Source organism: Arachis hypogaea, chromosome 1, assembly GCF_003086295.3.
Source record: "Arachis hypogaea cultivar Tifrunner chromosome 1, arahy.Tifrunner.gnm2.J5K5, whole genome shotgun sequence".
Taxonomy (NCBI): domain Eukaryota; kingdom Viridiplantae; phylum Streptophyta; class Magnoliopsida; order Fabales; family Fabaceae; genus Arachis; species Arachis hypogaea.
This window is the reverse complement of record NC_092036.1, coordinates 30,141,504-30,160,990: the sequence shown is the minus strand read 5'-3', so window position 1 is coordinate 30,160,990 and position 19,487 is coordinate 30,141,504. Positions and strand designations below refer to the sequence as shown.

At 35.1% G+C, this 19,487-nt stretch overlaps 1 protein-coding gene across 1 annotated transcript; it reads right to left on the bottom strand.

Annotated features, from left to right (window-relative positions):
* Positions 1–14,317: 14,317 nt before the first annotated feature.
* On the bottom strand, positions 14,318–17,844 carry LOC112801201 (26S proteasome regulatory subunit 6B homolog). Its single transcript, XM_025843805.3, has 6 exons — positions 17,167–17,844; positions 16,014–16,244; positions 15,571–15,729; positions 15,256–15,408; positions 14,809–14,892; positions 14,318–14,654 (listed from the first exon to the last, which is right to left on the bottom strand). The coding sequence occupies exons 1-6, from the start codon at positions 17,671–17,673 to the stop codon at positions 14,520–14,522; spliced, it is 1,269 nt and encodes a 422-aa protein (XP_025699590.1). The 5' UTR covers positions 17,674–17,844; the 3' UTR covers positions 14,318–14,519.
* Between the last annotated feature and the right edge of the window lie 1,643 nt (positions 17,845–19,487).

The following is a 19,487-nucleotide window of genomic DNA, read 5'->3' as shown; positions in this document are numbered from 1 at the left end:
ATCGAATGGAAGGCAAATGGAATAAAAATTGATCAAATTAGGTACAAAAGAGCATGTTTTCATAATCAAGCACAAATTAGGAGGACAGTTCAAAAGCATGCTATTTGAGGGAATAAGTGCAAGTTTATATGATGAAAAATCCATTTAATTTCAACCAAAAATTATCATCAAATATGGATTCATCAACCGTCCTCTTCTGGTGCACTCTAAGGGTGGTTACTAAAAATTGCTCTTTTTACCTCCTCCATAAAAATAGATCTTCTGAGCCAATGGTTCATGTTAGATGTAACCTTAGGCTCGAAATCTGTGAAAAAAGGTCCAAGATCTGCCTGATTAGAAGATGTGAAAATACTTTTAAAGTAGTCCTCAGCCACCTTAGCAATATCATTATTGGTTGTTGCCATATCCCCATTATCCCTCCGCACATGCCATATCTTATTTCTTCTGGTTCTAGATTCAAATTTTCGATGAAAGAAGTTTGTATTTTGGTCTCCTTCCTTCATCCATTTAATTTTAGATTTGTCTTTCCAATAAAGTTCCTCGTCCAAATATGTTTTTTCAAGTCGCTATCCAAGCTCAAATAATTCAGTGTCTCCCATAATATCTGATGTCTATTTTTGTTCTAGAAGAGCAGTAACTTTTACAATCTCTTTTTTAGAATTAGTAGAGCTGTTCCTTTGCCAGAGAACCAATCAGTGTCTAACCAATTTAAACTTCTGAAATAATCTGAACATCGTTGAACCTTCTAGAAGTGAGTTCCAAACCTCGCTGATGATATTATAAATTTATTCTTTACCACACCGGTGGGATTGAAACTTGAATCTCTTCTTTAATCTCTTCGATTGGTAGTTAGTGTCCAAAAGGATAGAGAGTGATTAGAACCTGTCTCTGATAGTCTAAAGACCGTGGGATGAGAGTATAATTGGGACCAAGCTTCATCAACAAGCACTTTGTCAAGCCTTTCCTGAATTAGTTCACCTTCTCGGCGTCTGTTACTCCAAGTAAATGCTCTACTCACCATTTCCAAATCAATCAACGAGTTATCTCCAATACAAAATAAAAAAGATACAATTTATTACTTAAACAAAATAAAATTTAAAAATAAATTGGTACCGTTGCAGTTCACGAGACCTAGTTCCTAAATATTTTTTTAATTTCTAAATTATAAATTCTAACTTTTTAATCTCTCTTAGTCATAAATTATTTTTCTCAGCTGCAGTACCGAACAAATCTCAACCGGTACTGCCGGTCAAAATTTCATTATGTGTGTTTACGTAGAAAACTATGTTTTTTGACTTAGACAAGTTCACTGAGTCCAAATATCATATTTAAATTTTCAAATTATGATTCTAAATTTTTCTAACGATTTTTTCCTATATTTAATTTATTGTTTATTTAATTACGATTTGACCGGATTTTACATTCTACCCACCTTATTTAAAATTTTGCCCTCAAAATTTAGTTGCATCAATTTCTTCAAGGCAAACACAACAGCCGCTAGCCCCAAATCATACGTCGGATATTTTAATCTATGATGTCCAGTTGTCGTGAGGCATAAGCCACACATTCTGATATTGCATCAACACGTAACCTGAACTCTTTAAGAGTGCATCGCAACAAACTTCAAATGGTTCATAGGCTCAGGTAACACGAGTAATGGCATCATAGTTATTTTCTCCTTCAAAAGAAATATTTAAAATTTTTCTCACTGCTGGACATCCACACCAACGATGCATCCTTACTAATTAATTTGCAGAAATTAAAACTTCACAACTCTTCATGATGTCGCGTATGCACAAGTTTTGTCTTTCATGTTCAAAAGTTGTGTTCTAAGAAACCAACATCTCGAGGGTTACATCAAAGGAAATACATGTGCTATCGAATAAGCTTGAGTTGATTTCGAAAGGATACTAAGCTCAAGAGAAGAATGAACAACACGAATGGTAGCTGCGAGAAATTGGGAGGATACCTTGCATTGAGCTTAAGCAAAGTCATAGAAAATAATGGAATGCACTAGAAAGAGAATTAAAGTGCATCTCAAGCGAAGACCTTAAATTAATAATCTTTGATAGAAAGAACAATGCATATAAATCAAATAAGTTTCAGCTGGTTGGAAAGAAGTACAATATCGCGTAAGAAAATAACCCAACACAATAGCAAGTCACCTGCGAGGACTTAAAGATCGCTTGGTTGTATCTTAACAAGCTCAAAAGCTCACTTCAAAAGGTACAAGATTCATACATGGATGCCTGCAGTAAAGAATAAGATCAGGAAGGTAATCACAACATTTTCCAAGAAGGAATTCGAGACAATACTTCCTTAAGCAATCCTCCATAACACTACTCTGATTCACCAACTCGGAGAAGACTGAAATCTCCATAGACCCCACAACACTCATAATATCACTCCGGAGTCTACCTTGATAGATTTTTGGAAAATTGACATAGCTCCTTTAGCTTCCATTCCTTTCAACCTCTTATCTTAATCTTTCAATCTTTTCAATATGTTCGACTCCATAAACTCTCTATTCCCTCACAACATCCCATTGAGTTCCTGAGAATGACTATTTTTGTGACTCTGAATTCTCAAACATAAGTGTTCACAATCTCGTTACGTCTATCAACAACGTAACAGTTCGCATAATTTAGTCTTGATTCGTGTTCAACTGCCAACTTTGGTTTCCAGCTAACTCACTTGAGGTTTCAAACTCACTCGTCATCAAGCGTCAGCCAATTCAATCAATTTTATTATTTTGAAAATCTTAATAATTTGACACGTGCTCAACTACATCAACATAGCATCATCATTTCTCATTGTTCCGGTCAATTAGCTAACTTATTGCGATTCACTATCTTATATGTATCAAGCTACTGAAAGCTTAAACCTCCTCTTAAGGACATTTCTTTTCTAAACATAAATGTTCTAATGTACGACATCCCAGACATACTAGATTCACCTCTTCATCTACCAGTCACTCCCTGAAGAACTAACGCCTTAGTTCCAATCTTTAAGGATCACGCGCGACACTGAGATAAGTGTGAGTATGTTTAAAGAGGTACAAATCTCAGGAAGGAAAGAATAAGCTACAATGAGAAGAGTCAAATAAATTTGAAAGCATGCGTAATATCGCAACTAAACAACAACGTGCAGGCACGAGAAAACGTTCCAGAAAGAAAGTCATTTCGTATCTTAATAAGAAATTTGAATCCAGGAACTCCAAAAGAGATAAGAAAAGGGTAGTAGTAAATTAGATCAAAATAACCTCAAACTCAATCAGAAGAGCACAAAGTTCATAAGAATATAAAAGCACGGTTCGAATCACAAGTAATAAGGATGGTCAAAACACCATAAAGTATGCTGGAAGGAAAATTAAACTACAAGAAAGAATCCAGAATCCAAAGAACTATGATAAGAATAGTAGGCATAGAAACGGTTCATGGATCTTGAAATAAAGTTTAGCTGAGTCAAGAAGTACATAGTTCATAGGAAAATGACCAAAGCATTGTTCACAAAATTCAGGAGGAAAATTAGGAACACCGTTATATAACATATTCACAAGGGACGGAAAAACTTAAGGAGGAATGAATTTACTTCTTCAAAAGGAAAATATGAAACCGCAATTTTCAAAAGCAATACTAGAGGTATAAATAATGCACCACGTCAAAATAGATCCAAGTCAAAATAAATCATGCGAAATTTGTAAAATGAGAATTAATTGGACTATGAATAGAAATTTTTAGTCTCAAGAATCTTAAAAGATACTTAGAGCATAATCGTATAAGAATCATGCACAAAATCGCAACAAAGTTGGTAGAAAATCCAGTTGTGTCTAAAATAGATAGTCTAAGGTAAACTTTCTCCATCCATCAAATAAAGAATAAGTGATGCATTGCAAACAAACAATTCAAACTACAATAACGAAGTTCCAAGGTGCTTACAAGGGGATGTATGCTGAATTTGATAATGATCTTATCAAAATTTCAAAAATAGTTGTGGAGATAATCAAGCAAGAGGAGAACTAAGTTAAAATTTCTATCAATAGGGTTAGAAACAAGAACACCAGGAAGAATTTACAAGAAAAGTCATATTGCACCAAAACACGTTTAGAGTTGATCAAGAAATTACATCATCCACATAATGAAACTCAAGATCGACGACAACCTTGTAGAAGAACCAACTAAATTGTTCTTCAAAATATATAGTATAAAACTCTAAGAGAATTTCATAAAATGTGATGTATCACCGTGGAGCAACTTCAAGTCACCTCAAGGGTTTTATAGCTCAATTGGAGGAATGTGAGATCAGCAACTGTGTTGCAAGAATCAAAAGGAGCAACTAAGAGTATGATTAATCAAATTATGCATAAGAAAACTCAAATCATGTTTTAAGAAAAGGCAGTGAAACAGGGAGTTTCAAGATGAGAAAAAGAAGAATAAATGATTTGTCAAATAATGTGGCAAAAATATAGCGCATCTGTCGACATACACTAGTTAAAAGAAATATTTGATGTTTTCCAAAAATTTAAGGATCATTATCGTGATGGAACGAGTTTAATTCAAGACAAGAACACAAAGTTCACAAGCGAAAGTAGATGAAATCAAGGGTTAATGTTTCTAGAGAACCAAAATAATTTATTGCACCAGAACAAATCCAAAATCAAATCAAGGAGTAAGAAATTTTATGAAAAATGCTATAAATAGTGATAAAGATAAACATGTCAAAAGATTCGTGATACAACCAGATACAGAATTAAGTAAGGGCATACATGTATGATAAGATAAAGGGTGGACAATAAGTCAATCACATTCCAAGAAAGAAATAAAGAATAAGGAATCTCAATGCAATTGATAGAAAATGAAATCATTCCAAGCACGAGTAAAGATCATACATCGAAATAGAACCATTCATCAAAATTACATTTCTAAACTCAACGATCCCCATCACTTTTCAATTCGAATTTGTCTTTGATAACTTATTAGTGCTCCCAATACACAAACCCATAGCATTAGGTTGGCCAAACGAGATACCACGATATTTGTACGGTAGACTAATAGAGTTAAATCAGCAGATAGTCATGTGGATAAAGCTCTAACGCTTTTCATATCAACAAAACCAACTACATGACAGACACTCAGAGTATGCAATTGAAGCATCAGTAGTCCATCCCTCGGGCTCACGAGGACGAACTGCTCTGATACCATAATGTAACACCCTAATATTCAAATTCTAATGCTCGAGCCATAAGTCAATGATATTAAGGTGGTACGACTCAAGGTGTATTATAATATATAAACATATATATAAGTTGAAAGGAAGAAGCCTAAAAATGAGTAAAATAAAATCACGAAACGAAACACTCTCATATCGATAAACAAAAGATAAAATATATTCGGATAGCAAAACAAGATAACTAACTAACGCACGCACGCACGCACGCACATATAGACATAAGTATAATAGCCACTAGTCATGACCTGCGAAGTTTAGGCGTACGTGAATACAGAAATAAAATCAGTTTGACAACAATATTTCCTATATCTCCCAAAATATACATCAAGGCCTTTATAGAAAAGTTTTCCAAATGATAAATACATATAATTAAGTTTTTCAAAATAAATATGGAGAGATTCTAAGTAAAAGTAAATCAGGAGTCCAACGATCTTCGCCATCTTTCAGATGAATCACAACTCACTGCTGAGCTCCAGGACCTACATCTGAAAAACAAGAGATATATACGGAATGAGAACTCCTGACCCATGGTTTTTCGGTACCGTAAAAGTTCCAAATAAATACAATACACTATAATAGGAACTCATTAAGCATCCTAAACTTTCTTTCCTCAAATATTCATCCTAGGTCCTCACTAAACCATAGATAGGCAACTGTCATAAGGGAATACTAAATATAATTCATCTTTCCCAACTATCCAACATAATGAAACCCGAATCATAAAAAGAACCATCACCAGCTAGTTTGTCTCTTCAATTCTATATCAATACCTCATATCTTCACCTGGAGCAAGTGAAATCACTTTACTGCATCTACCCAGGGAGCTCAAATCATCTCATTCAATATTCATCATTGTTAATCAATCATCTCATCATTTTATTTCAATAAGGACAGCCCTCAACATCAACTGACACCAGCATGAGGGACCTCTCAATTGTACAAACACAAGCGATGTACACAAGTAAAACACAAGTAGATTCAAGTAAGGCAAATAGCACATAAGCACATAGTATGGCATATTCAATTAAGCACACCAAATACAAATAAACAAATCCAAACAAACCAAACATATGCAAATGATGCATGCCTGCCCTATGGCTGATGATATCATCTGTCGGTTATATAGCCAACGCGACTGGTGCACGGAATTGGGATTCACACTTTTCACAACTCCGATACAACTAACTAGCAAGTGCAATGGGTCGTCCAAGTAATAAAACCTTACGCGAGTAAGGGTCGATCCCACGGAGATTGCCGGCTTGAAGCAAGCTATGGTCATCTTGTAAATCTTAGTCAGGCGAATTCAATTGGTTATGAGTTTTGATAATTGAAAGATAAATAAAACTTAAATTAAAATAAAGATACTTATATAATTCATTGGTGGGATTTTCAGATAAGCGTTTGGAGATGCTTTGTTGCTTCTAACCCTCTGCTTTCCTATTGTCTTCATCCAATCATGCGTGCTCCCTTCCATGGCAAGCTGTATGTTCCTCTCAGTGAAAATGGTGCAGCTACGGTTTCTGTACGGCTAATCAACTGTCGGATTTCTCGTCTCGGATGAAAAATACTAGGCACAACTACCGCATGGCTAATCATCTGTCGGTTCTCACTTGTGTCAGAATATGATCTCTCTATCCTTTTGCACACTGTCACTGTGCCCAACATTCGTGAGTTTGAAGCTCATTACAGTCACCCCTTCTCAGATCCTACTCAGAATACCACAGACATGGTTTAGACTTTTCGGATCTCAAGAATGCTGCCACTTAGTTCTAGCCTATACCACGAAGGTTCTAACCTCATGGACTCGGTCCGTGGATCAGAGACCCAAGAGATTATACTTCGGCTGTCGTCCAATGACTACGTTGAACATCATGTAGACCGCTTGTGGTTGTCAAGTACGCGGATCTTGGCTAAGCGAGTAACGAAGATAGTGGGTGATTGTCACGGATCACCCCTTCATTCTGACTTAACTGAATTAAGTACGAGAGTATATCTTGGAGAAGAAATAAGCGTGAATTGAAAGAGAAACAATAGTACTTGCATTAATTTATGAAGAACAGTAGAGCTCCGCACTTTAATCTATGAGGTGTAGAAACTCCACCGTTGAAAAATACACAAGAGAAAATAGCCTAGGCATGGCCGTGAGGCCAGCCAAGCATAAAGTTGATCAAAAGATCGAAAAGTCTAAAAGTCCCCCTTAAACAATAGTAAAAAGTGCTATTTATACTAAACTAGTTACTAGGGATTACAGAAAATAAGTAACTAAGTGCAGATAGTGCAGAAATCCACTTCCGGGGCTCACTTGGTGTGTGTTTGGGCTGAGCATTGAGCTTTATATGTGCATAGGCCTTTTCTGGAGTTAAATGCCAGCTTGGATGCCAGTTTGGGCGTTTAACTCCAGCTCTAGTGCCAGTTCCGGCATTTTACGCTAGAAAATGGTCTCTGGTGGGTGTTTTAACGCCAGTTTGGGCCATCAAATCTCGGAAAAAGTATGAACTATTATATATTGCTGGAAAGCCCAAGATGTCTACTTTCTAACTCAATTGAGATCGCACTCATTGAACTTTTGTAGCTCCAGAAAAACGCGTTTGAGTGCAGGGAGGTCAGAATCCAACAGCATCTGCAGTCCTTTCTCAGCCTCTGAATAAGATTTTTGCTCAGGTCCCTCAAGTTCGGCCAGAAAATACTTGAAATTATAGAAAAACACACAAACTCATAGTAAAGTTCAGAAATGTGATTTTTGCATAAAAATTAATAAAAATATAATAAAAAGTAAATAAAACATACTAAAAACTATGTAAAAACAATGCCAAAAAACGTATAAATTATCCACTCATCAGCGACATGTCCTGGTAGCTAACCATTGGACAGTCCCTATGAGCGTGCATCCCCAAGCTCAAATATCATAATCATTCAATATATATATACATATATATATATATATGTATATGTATCCATGGGGGAGAGCTCATCCGGAAAGGTATAAGTGTCCGGCCACACTTACGACGCAGGATCAACAGAATCTCGGATCTCAACCTGGAGCAAGTGGAGCTGACCCACTGCATCTACCTAAGGAAATCCGAAACTCAGATAATTTTTCAAATCTCAAATCATTCTCTACTGGGAGCAAGTGGGGGCTAACCACTGCATCTACCCCAGGAGACTCAGACCAAACCCGAAGCAAGTGGATCATCACCACTGCGCCTACCCAGGCAGGTATATTAAATTCAGAATCAAGCTCAGATAATAATCTCATATTCATTATCATTCTCATTCTCATCATCAATCACATAATCACCATCATTCTTATCATCAATCTCGTAATCACCATCATTCTCATTAGCAATCTGACAATCATCATCATTCTCATTAGCAATCTCACAATCATCATCATTCTCACTTAGCATCTTATTCTTTTCTCTTAGTTTTACTAACTCAACTCATTTGGATTTATCCCTAACTCTTCCATCCTTAATTCCACCAGCTCTAGGCTCGTATCGAAGTTTATAAAGGTTTAGGTGATGAAAAGAATGGTTGAAAGCTACAAAAATATATTTTTCCAAATTCTGGGAGGTGTGTGTACACATACATGTGGTGCGCGTACGCACAGGTTCAAAGTGGGGTATCCGCGTACGCATGCATAGTGTGGCATACACATGACCCTAATTTTGGACCATTCTGCGTACGAATGCAGTGTCCGCGTACGTAGAGGCACTTGGCAGAAGCCAATGCCCGCGTACGCATGTTAAAGGCCGTGTATGCATCCATATCAGAAAACAGAAAATATGATGTTACAAAAATCAACTTTTCAGTCCAATTTTCAAAACTTCATAACTTTTTTTCACAAAATTCTTTTTTCAACCATTCTCAAACTGTTGGAAAGATCGATAATTGAATTTTCATAAAAATCTAATTTTGAAAGTTTTTCAACTCCGAGGACTGAGTTACAACCCGCCAAAGTTTGCCAAAAATATGTTTTTACCAAAAACATACATTTACCAATTTTCCAATGATTCACTAGCCTCAATCATTTTAACCAACATAATGAATCCAAACCATCTCAAGTTACATATTCACACACAACCAATTCCAAACCTACTCCTTTTACACATTCTAACTCAAATACATCCATTCCACATTTCAAAAATCTCATTTTCTACTATTTCATCAATTAATCAAATTCTCATACATTGCATACCAATTCTTCATTCAATCTCATACATTATCACACAATTCAATCATCACTAATCGTCCTTATCTTTTTCCGGCCTTCGGCCCAAAATTCACGGCCTCTGGCCCAAAATTAACAATTTCAATGCATATTCCACAAACCAATAGTCATTATCCAATTTATCAAATTTCTCAACACACCAAACATGCAAATTCACACAATTCTCAATCCAATCATTAATTTACACAACATATTAACTTACATATTGATACCAACCATTTACACAATCTAAACCTAATTCTAGGGGCATCTAACCTAGGAATTCTCATCACACTACACGGTACTAAAATGAAACTTAAACCGTACCTTAATGATGACGATTCATACCCAAACACATAATAACTCAAGCTTCCAAGTCTCTCCATCATTACCAATAAGATTTAGCCACCAACACCTTATTCCAAGTGCTCTAAATACATCCAACAACACTAACATAACTAATTTCGAATTTAAGAAGGAAAATTGAAATTGGGCAGAGGAAAATGGTATACTCACCATAATACCTAGATAGAATCGAAGATGGTGAGTAGAGTGACGCGTAGCTGCAAACGGCTCGTCAATCGAAGCTTCGGATCAAAAGTTATGGTGGTTTGAAGTTTGATGGGGTTAGGATTTTCTCTCTTCTTCTTCTCTTCTCCATTTCAGCGCCTCACTCTCTTTCTCTAGGGTTAATGAGCTGAAATGCTCATAACTAAAGTTTATATATGTTAGATCTTTGGCCCACTTGGGCCTAGTTCACTTGGTTTAGCCCGTTGGCCCAATTTTGGGCGAAAACCTTTAAGATTAGCGTTTTAAATCGCGCTTTAAATATTTTTTTACTTTTTAAATCATAAATTCTAAATTTTTAATCTCTCTCACTCATAAATTATTTTTCTCAGCTGTAATACCGGACAGATCTCAGCTGGTACTGCCAGTCAAACTTCCATTATGCGTTTTTATGCATAAAACTATGTTTTCTGGCTCAGACAAATTCACTGAGTGCAAATATCATATTTAAATTTTTAAATTATGATTCTAAATTTTTTTAACCATTTTTGTCCCTATTTAATTTATTATTTATTTAATTACAATTTAACCGGGTTTTACACTAAGCTTAATTTTTGTGAGCCAAGTTTGAGCTTAGTCTAGCTCGACTCAACTTGGCTCATTTTCAGCCCTAGTCTCAACCTCCACATCGTTGAAATCGGAACAGGTCATAATCCACTGTGCTCACATACATTCCATTTTCTTATGCTTCTAATTTCTTAACTCTGTCACCTTCAAACTCTTTCTCTCTCTAGTTTCTTTTTTTCTGATAAAAACATCGTCGTATTCCTATACAGGTTCCCTGAGATATGGTACTCATGGCGCCATCAGATGATTGTCCTTGCCAATGCAGGTTTCAGAGCCATTGCCCCTGATTTCAGAGGCTATGGCCTCTCTCGCCAAACGCCAACTTCTCTCATCTTCTCACTAACCTCCTTACAATTCTCGATTCTCTTGCTATTCCCAAGGTAATGCATGGTGATCTTATTGCAAAAGCGGAGGAGGTGAGGGAAGAGATTAGAGTTTTCGTGTTAGGGGTGAAGAGGTGAGGGAAGAGATTTGTGAATCAAGCTCCCCTCTCACTAGAAACACCATTGGAATTCTCTGTCACCATCACTGAAGCTCTTCCGATAGTCAGATCAGCATTTTTCGTTTAATGTGACATCATACATTTCACGTTTGGATGTTTTTTGTCAAATTTTAAAAATTTTCGGAGATCATTTTATCAATAACAAAGGTCAGGTACAATTTTGTCAGCCCCAGAATTTTCGAGTACCGATTTGTTATTTATCTCAAAAAATAATAACCACAAGTTGATAGTCAGAGGTTGAGAGGTTACTACAAGAGTTCAATTAGTAATATTAAAGCCTAACCAACTTGGGTTAGTCAACTGGTCAACTCACTCATTCATTTAAGCAAGTGTCAGAGGTTCAAGTCCCGTCTTGTGTATGCAACAATCTAGTAGCCAGCGGCAGACCCTTGGATAGAGCTCAGATCCACAACGAATTAGTCCTTAGCCTATTAGGCTAAGAGATACCATGGTCAACTAAAAGAAAAAAGTAATAGTAAAGCCTATTTAATTCCAACATATTATCAAAAATCAAATTAAGAATTTATGGATCAAAGTGTCTTCATCCTTGGCGTTTATATTTGTACTCCCAACGTTGTTTAAGTCACTATTACCCTAATATTTTCAAAGGAAAAACAACCATTTGTACCCATGAACTTTACGAACGCTGACAAAAGTACTCATTAAAGAAGGAAATTAACGTTGTATCCATCAAAGATGGATTCCGTACGACAAAAGTAGCCAAATCCTAAATTTATGCTGACTTTTTAATAAAATTATAGAATTACCCCCACCATTATCTTCAACCACTCCTCTCTTCTTTCCCAAATCTCAAATACCTCCATTGCCTAAAAACCCTAATCTCAATACCTAAAAATCCTAAATTATCATTTTTCTAACCCTAATCTCAATACCCCTTTCAACAAATTTCAACCCTCTCTTTATTCTTTTCAACACGTGTTGATGGTGTATTGAGTTTGTGCTTCCACCACTGCCGCCGGCAGAGCCTTCTCCTCCTCCTGTTGTAACTTTCGGCTGAGAGCAGTTTTGGAAGAGGTAGTCTCCCGATGAGTTGGCACCGTAATCATGATGATGATCGGCGAAGGAGTGTCTACTGAGGAAGTTCTCGAGTTTGGGTTGTTGGTGATGGTGGTGGTGGTTGTTGTCAACATTATTATTGTTGTTGCATGAAGTTTCCAATTGCAGGTTTTGGTTGATGTAGTTATTCTCCTTCCAATCTATGATGATAAAGAAAAATTAAAAAAAAAAGAGTAATTTATAATAATAATAATAATAGAGAAATTAAAAGAGAAAAGAAATTAATAAACCTTGTTGAGTAGAAAGGTGATGATGATTGTTGAAGGGTTCTTGATAGATGGGAAAAGGAGGGAGGTTGAGAGTAGTAGCGGCATGAGTGGAAGGAGTGAGATCGAAGTAGTTTTTATCATCAGCAACAGTTACATCATCTTGTGCAGTGGGATTGAATAGCCCAAAATGAGTTTGATGATGATGAGTAGTAGTAGTGTGTTGTTCTTGAGGGGAGAGAGAGAGAAACCAGCAAGTTCATTGAAGCCATAGAAGAAGAAGAAAGGTTAAATTGCCGAATAAAGAGAGGGTTGAAATTTGTTGAAAGGGGTATTAAGATTAGGGTTAAGTAAATGATAATTTGGGGTTTTTAGGTATTGAAATTAGGGTTTTTAGGAAATGGAGGTGTTTGAAATTTGGGAAAGAAGAGAGGAGAGGTTGAAGATAATAGTGGGGGTAATTCTGGAATTTTATTAAAAAGTCAACATAAATTTAAGATTTGGCTACTTTTGTCGTACGGAATCTATTTTTGATGGATACGTTAGTTTCCTTCTTTAATAGGTACTTTTGTCAGTGTTCGTAAAGTTCATGAGTACAAATAGTTATTTTTCCTATTTTCAAACTATCATGATGCTCCTTTTAAGGTAAAAACAATTTTTTGTCAACATTTTTCAGCATAATTACCAAAAAGGATAACGTTATTCATGAGGTTTTGAAGTGTTAGATGTAAAATTGAGGTAAATTGGATAAACGCAAATGCTGATCACAAAAAGTATATACTTATTTATTTTTCCTTAAAGAATCTAGGTTTTGAAGTTGGTAGTCCTTCCTAAAATAATTATGAAATGAACTCTGCTCCAATTTTTCCCAAACTGTAAAGTGACCAATAGCCTTCCTGTGGAGATGATTATTAGTTCTAAGCCAAGAATCTTTACTAAAAGCTTTTTCTTGAAGAATTAACGACCAACTAACTTTCATTTTTGCTATCTTAACACCATCATTTGGAGTAAACAACATCACTTTTGGATACAGGTTGCCTTGTCCGTTTTGAAAATAGACAGGGACTGGTTTGAGTAAACCTCTCGTCATTTGACATGCCGCACTCGACACAAGTACATATATAATATATCACATGATGAATAAAACACTCATGATTTGATTTTAATCCAAGTCATTTGTATAAGATCTGAAGGTTCAAATTTATTCCTCTTAATCTCATATATGTTTCTCACTGAATATTTTTCCATATCTAATGAGAAAAGTAGACTTATAAGAGAACAAGATTAAATCCAAACCATATAATCTCATTTATACAAAATCTTAGAACCTAGATTTACTCCTCTCAATTCGTATATGCCTAATTTTTGCACTAGATACATCTCCATGTATCCAGCAAAAGCTAAATGAGCTTATATGGAATTGATGTGAGATTTACAAATTTCTAGGGCTAAAATGTTATAATTTAATTGATCGTATAATTTTCTTTTTTAAAAAAATAAAGCACTACCAATTGTACTTAGATTTGCTTGGATTTGTGTGAGAATAAATTTTATCAATTTTCTCGTTAAATATAACATCTTATTATACATCTGTAACATGCTTTTTTTGGTTCATTTTTAGAGAAAAGAAAAAAACTTGGTAAAAAACCATAATTAACAATAATTGAAAAAAAAACATTTGAAGATCAAAAATCTAATTTATGACTCATTATAGAAAAGATTATTTTTATTGTTGAAAGCTTGGTACGTTGATTACGTTGGAATAGAAAACCATTAGAAATTTCTAATTTCTTTTGTCACAATATGCTTAAACAAATAAGCTAATTTTAATACCTCAACTTAGCAACCCCCAAAATTGAGGATCAGCGACTTTTCAGTGCTACTGCATAGGCAAGTGGTCCAAGAATTTGGTTGAGCTTTATGAAAGAAAAACAACCTGTGGCTACATGGGCATGCATGTTGATTACTAAAAACTATAATTAGTTTTTAAATTGTCCCATTAACAAACATATTTAGCACTACATGCTATCAATTATCAAATGTTTAAGAGAGTTTACAGACACAATATGAACAAGTTGTAGCATAAAGTCGTCGGAAATAAATAAAAATATTCTTCAAATGTAAAAACTGGAGTCTTGGAAATAATGGTCCACCCCCAACATCACTTGTAAAATTCGAAGTCAGTATCGGGCTTCTTCACGTTCGTCCTATAACCCTTCTCAAAGTCCTTTGGCAATATGACGTATCTGTTCTTGCGAACAGCATGCATGCCTGCTTCTTGACAGATTGCTGCTATCTGCAGCCACAAACAATCATCACAATTAAATGCAATTCATGTAATGCAAAGAACTGATGCTATGGTATAGTATAATGTACTTGTATAAAAACAATTAGAATCATAGAAAAAAAATTAAAAAAAAAAAAGGAAAGAGAATAGGATATGATCAAACCTCGGCAGCACTAATTTTATCAGGTCGTGAAACATAATCTTCCAGGTCCACCTCATCACTTAAGTTCATTTTAGCCGTGCATACCTGTCAAGAGAGAAAAACACATTAAATAATTGGCTAGCAAGTGCTAATCATAAACCTATTATTCACTATCGAAGACAATGCAAGTCCAACCAAGACTATGCTCAGAGAAATTGCATGAGGAAAGTTGCTATTTTTTTTTTTGGGGTATACATGCTTTTGGGCTAATCCCCACCGGAAATCAGCGTCAAATAAGTAATGCTACGGAGGTTTAATATTTTCTTTATAGTAGCTACTAGGTTTTATCAGTTCAGTCCACAAAACAACTGAAAGTTCTAAATAGTAAAATATAAAATGTTCCTTTGACTGTACACTGAATCCAACTTGCTATAAAAATGTAACAAATAGAATTTCCAAAAAACTAACCTGAAATACAAGCCTCTTTTGGCGTCTATCAGGCAAAGGAAACTCAATTTTGCGATCAAGCCTTCCAGGACGCAAGAGAGCAGGATCCAAAGTGTCAGCTCGGTTAGTTGCCATAATCACTTTAACATTCACAGTTTGGTCAAAACCATCCATCTGAAAAATATAGAAGGCAATAAAACAGGATCAGATAACATTTAAAAACAGAGTAGATATTCAAGTTCAAAGTACAATAACACACTAAGTAACTCTTGCAACCAAGCAGAGCCCAGTAAATAGCCACATAGAACACCTTATAGAATATATTTTTATTATTACCTGATTCAAAAGCTCCATAAGAATACGTTGTACTTCTCTATCAGCACCAGTTTGGGCATCAAACCTAGCAGTAGCTATCGCATCAACCTCATCAATAAATATAATAGCAGGAGCATTCTCTTTTGCAAGACGAAATACATCACGAACCATCCTTGGACCCTGAAAATATAGCAGATAATATTTCAAGATATTGCAGTACAACATGGCTAAACAATTAGGTCCTAATTTCTCATAATACATGTAATTATGTATAATCATGGACAGGAAACAACTGATTATAACAGAACTACTAAACAACAGAACAAAATAACCACATGAATAAAGAATGGGGTTCCCATAATACTCAAAATCAAATAGTGACAAATAACAAATTAGTCACAATCTTACAAGCATCGCTAAAAGACTTCAGATGCAGATGACTTTGAGGAAAAAGAAATTCATACCTCACCAAGATATTTTTGAACAAACTCAGATCCCACAACCCTAATGAATGCTGCAGTAGTATGATTAGCAACAGCCTTGGCAAGCATTGTTTTTCCAGTTCCTGGGGGTCCATAGAGTAGAACACCTCGAGGGGGATCAATACCAATTTGTTTGTATAGCTCATGGTGTGTAAGGGGCAGCTCCACAGCCTCACGAATTTCCTGCTTTTGGATATCACATCCTCCAATATCCTAAAAAATATTTAAACCAGATTAAGTGGGACACAAACATTTCATGAACAAAAATAGCTTGAAATAATGACAAATTGATAATTGATAATGCATACTAAACAGAAGAACAAACAGACATCAGAAAAACCAACTGCTCAAACTTGTTTGTACTCTTCATTGGCTCAACTAAAATAAATTATATTGCAGAAGTTATATTTCACAAACTTCATAGTTCAAAATGCATAGAACCAAGCCAAAATAAGTCTGGTTCTTCCTTAATAAGTCTCATCCAGTGTGTCTTACATTTCACGAGCTTATTAGAAGCAAATTTGTATGTTCCACATTTCTGAACCACACTCTCTTTGCTAGTATTCCCAAACATGGCAATTGGCATATAATGATGGGATAGACATCTAAGGGTTTGGATTATTAGCGTATTGCTGCTATTTGGTACTCTCAACTCAGTCTCAAACAGAACAAAAGAAACAGAGAAAGGAGACTCGCAAATATAAATATTAGAATGCGAAAATTCCAAATGTCAGAACAAAAAATGGAATCGCAGTAGTAGCATGTAAGACATACCGATTTACGCCAAACTGACATCTTCCTCACAATAATCATACTCTCTCTAGGTGCAAGTATTTCTAAATAAACCTCAATTGAAAGCAACTAGAAAATTTTAATCACAATCATAAAAAAATAGAAGCGAAAATCCCTAACTTCCAACTTTCTACTCTCTTCACGTTAAGCAAGAGGGGGAACAAAAAACCGAAAACCTAACCAATGAAACAATTTAATATTTATAGCATCCTCCGTCACTGCAAACCAGCCCATACTGCAGTATCCATATTCTTTAACCAAAACCCTAACATTTTATTTTGGCACTCTTTCTAAACCAAAGCAAAACCCTAATCAGAGAAGGAGAAGAAAAAGAAACGCTTACATTGTAAGTGACGTCGGGCTTCTCAGATTGGCTAAGTAGCGAGATGCTGGAATCAGCCTCAGGAGGAAGCACGTCAACAAGCGCGTTGGAGTGACGGTGAAGAGCCACAGAAGCTGAAGGCTTCAACAACTCTCTGTTGATCGTGCTGAGAATCCTCACGTAGTAGTTGGATCCAGTTGTAGATCCAACGATACCGTTATTCCTATCAACCATCTCCATGAACTGTCCAATAACTAGCGGCACCGATTGGATCCGCTTCACTTCTTCCTGAGCCCTAAGGAGCTCGCGCTTCAGATTCTTCTGCTCGTCCTTGACGTACTCTTCTTGGATGTCGATGAACTCCAGCTGGCGCTGCAGAGTCTTGAGGCGGCTGTAGAGGTCGTCTTCGTCGGAGGCGGCGGAGTCTATGCCGTAACCGCCCAGGAGGTAGTCGGATTTTGATGATGGGAGAGACGGTGGTGGCTCTGAAGAGGGTTTAGGTTCGAGAACCATCGCGGAGGAACCCATAGTGGAGTTTGCGTTGTCGATTAGAGAGAGAGAAGGGATTGTATTGGATTGGAGTGAAAAGAGAATGGAGAATTTGGGGGAGAAGGGTTTCGTTCGGTGCTATGTTTTTGTGGTTTCTTGTTGCGGGAGCAAAAGAGATGAGAAGACGAATATGACCCTACTGATCTTTTCGTTTTGGGCTATCGGATGAGAACTGATCATTTGGGCCTGGCCTGTTTTTGGAAACTTCAAGAATTGAAGGAAAGTTAGAAAAAGTGAACCAAAATACCGACCAAAAACAATAAGTGAACCAAAACATAAAAAAAAACAAAAACAAAAAAAAAAAGGGATATTTTATCTTAGAGTTGAATTATTATTTTAAATATTAATTTAATCTCTAATTAAAATCTACTATATTAAACCTACTGGTTTTAAAAAGAAAAACGATTTCATTGATTAATAGAATTGGTTGTATGATTTTTTATCAATTAGCTAGATAAATCAATTAATTTGGTAATCAAAAGGAAATTAAGTATTGTTTATATTGTTTCCTAGATTCTTTATTATTTTAAGAAAACGTAATTACAAAAACTTATATATAACTGAGTTAACCTTTGGATCTGAGATTAGCGAGTTACATTTATTTAATTTTTAACTTTTCAATTGCTATAATTTAATTTTTTAAGTTTAAAAAGATACACTAATAATTTCTCATGTATTTTCTGTCATTGAAATTCAACATTGTTACTAATGTGACTCAAGTCTTATTATATTGGACATATTAAAATAACGTCATACATGTTTTGGCGTTAAAAAAGCATTAAATAACACCAATTGAAGATTTGAATAATTTTGTCATAACCAAGTTCCTTGTCTAACTCTCAAATGGCGTCATTAAATGCATTTTTTAACGCCAAAATGCATATAACGTCATTTGAATATGTCCAAGGATGGTAAAGCTTGTGGCAGATCACTAATAACGTTGAGTTTCAATAACAAAAAATACATGAAAAATTATATTAGTACATTTATTTAAATCTAAAAGACTAAATTATAACAATTAAAAAATCAAAAACTAACTCATCATTCTTAAATAACAAAATGAGACTTAACTCTATATAACTAACACAAAACAATATGTAACTCCATATAACTAAGTATTTAGGATATCAAGTTTCAAGGGTACATAACATTGCTATATCATTTATTATGTATTTATATATGTAATAAATATGGTTTACATATTGTTACGTAGTATTTTTTTCATACATATACTTGTGACAATATTTGTTCTATTTGGTTTTCTGTTCAACTATAATAAATAAATTAATAATTTTTGAGTTCGTTTACGATTTTAATTTCAGAAGCAGAAATAATTTTTTTATTAAGGTTATGTATCATAAATGAATAATCAAAATTTGATGTGTTTACATAAAATTGATATGAATTATTTAGAATTAACTTACTAATCTACTTCTGGTCACATCAGTGCGTATCAATGTCTTTCTATAGGAAACTTGTGGATTGTACTTGCTTGAGGATAGTTTAAATTGTTAGTCTCCATCCTAAATTTATCTCAATGTTATCTAGAAATAAAATTTATGAATAAATGCATAAATTAAGTGTCACATTACCTATTGTCAGATATTTCTTCTTTTTCAGAATTGTCTTCGCTCAACTTAATGATTGAATTGCTTTCATCACACATAATTATTGGATTGTTAGGGTTATTACTCTCCATTGTTGAATCTTCATCCTCATCTGATGAGTCTTGAAGCTCGGATGGTTCAGACGCGGACAGTATCATAATATCAGGTGAGGAGGCATCATTGTTG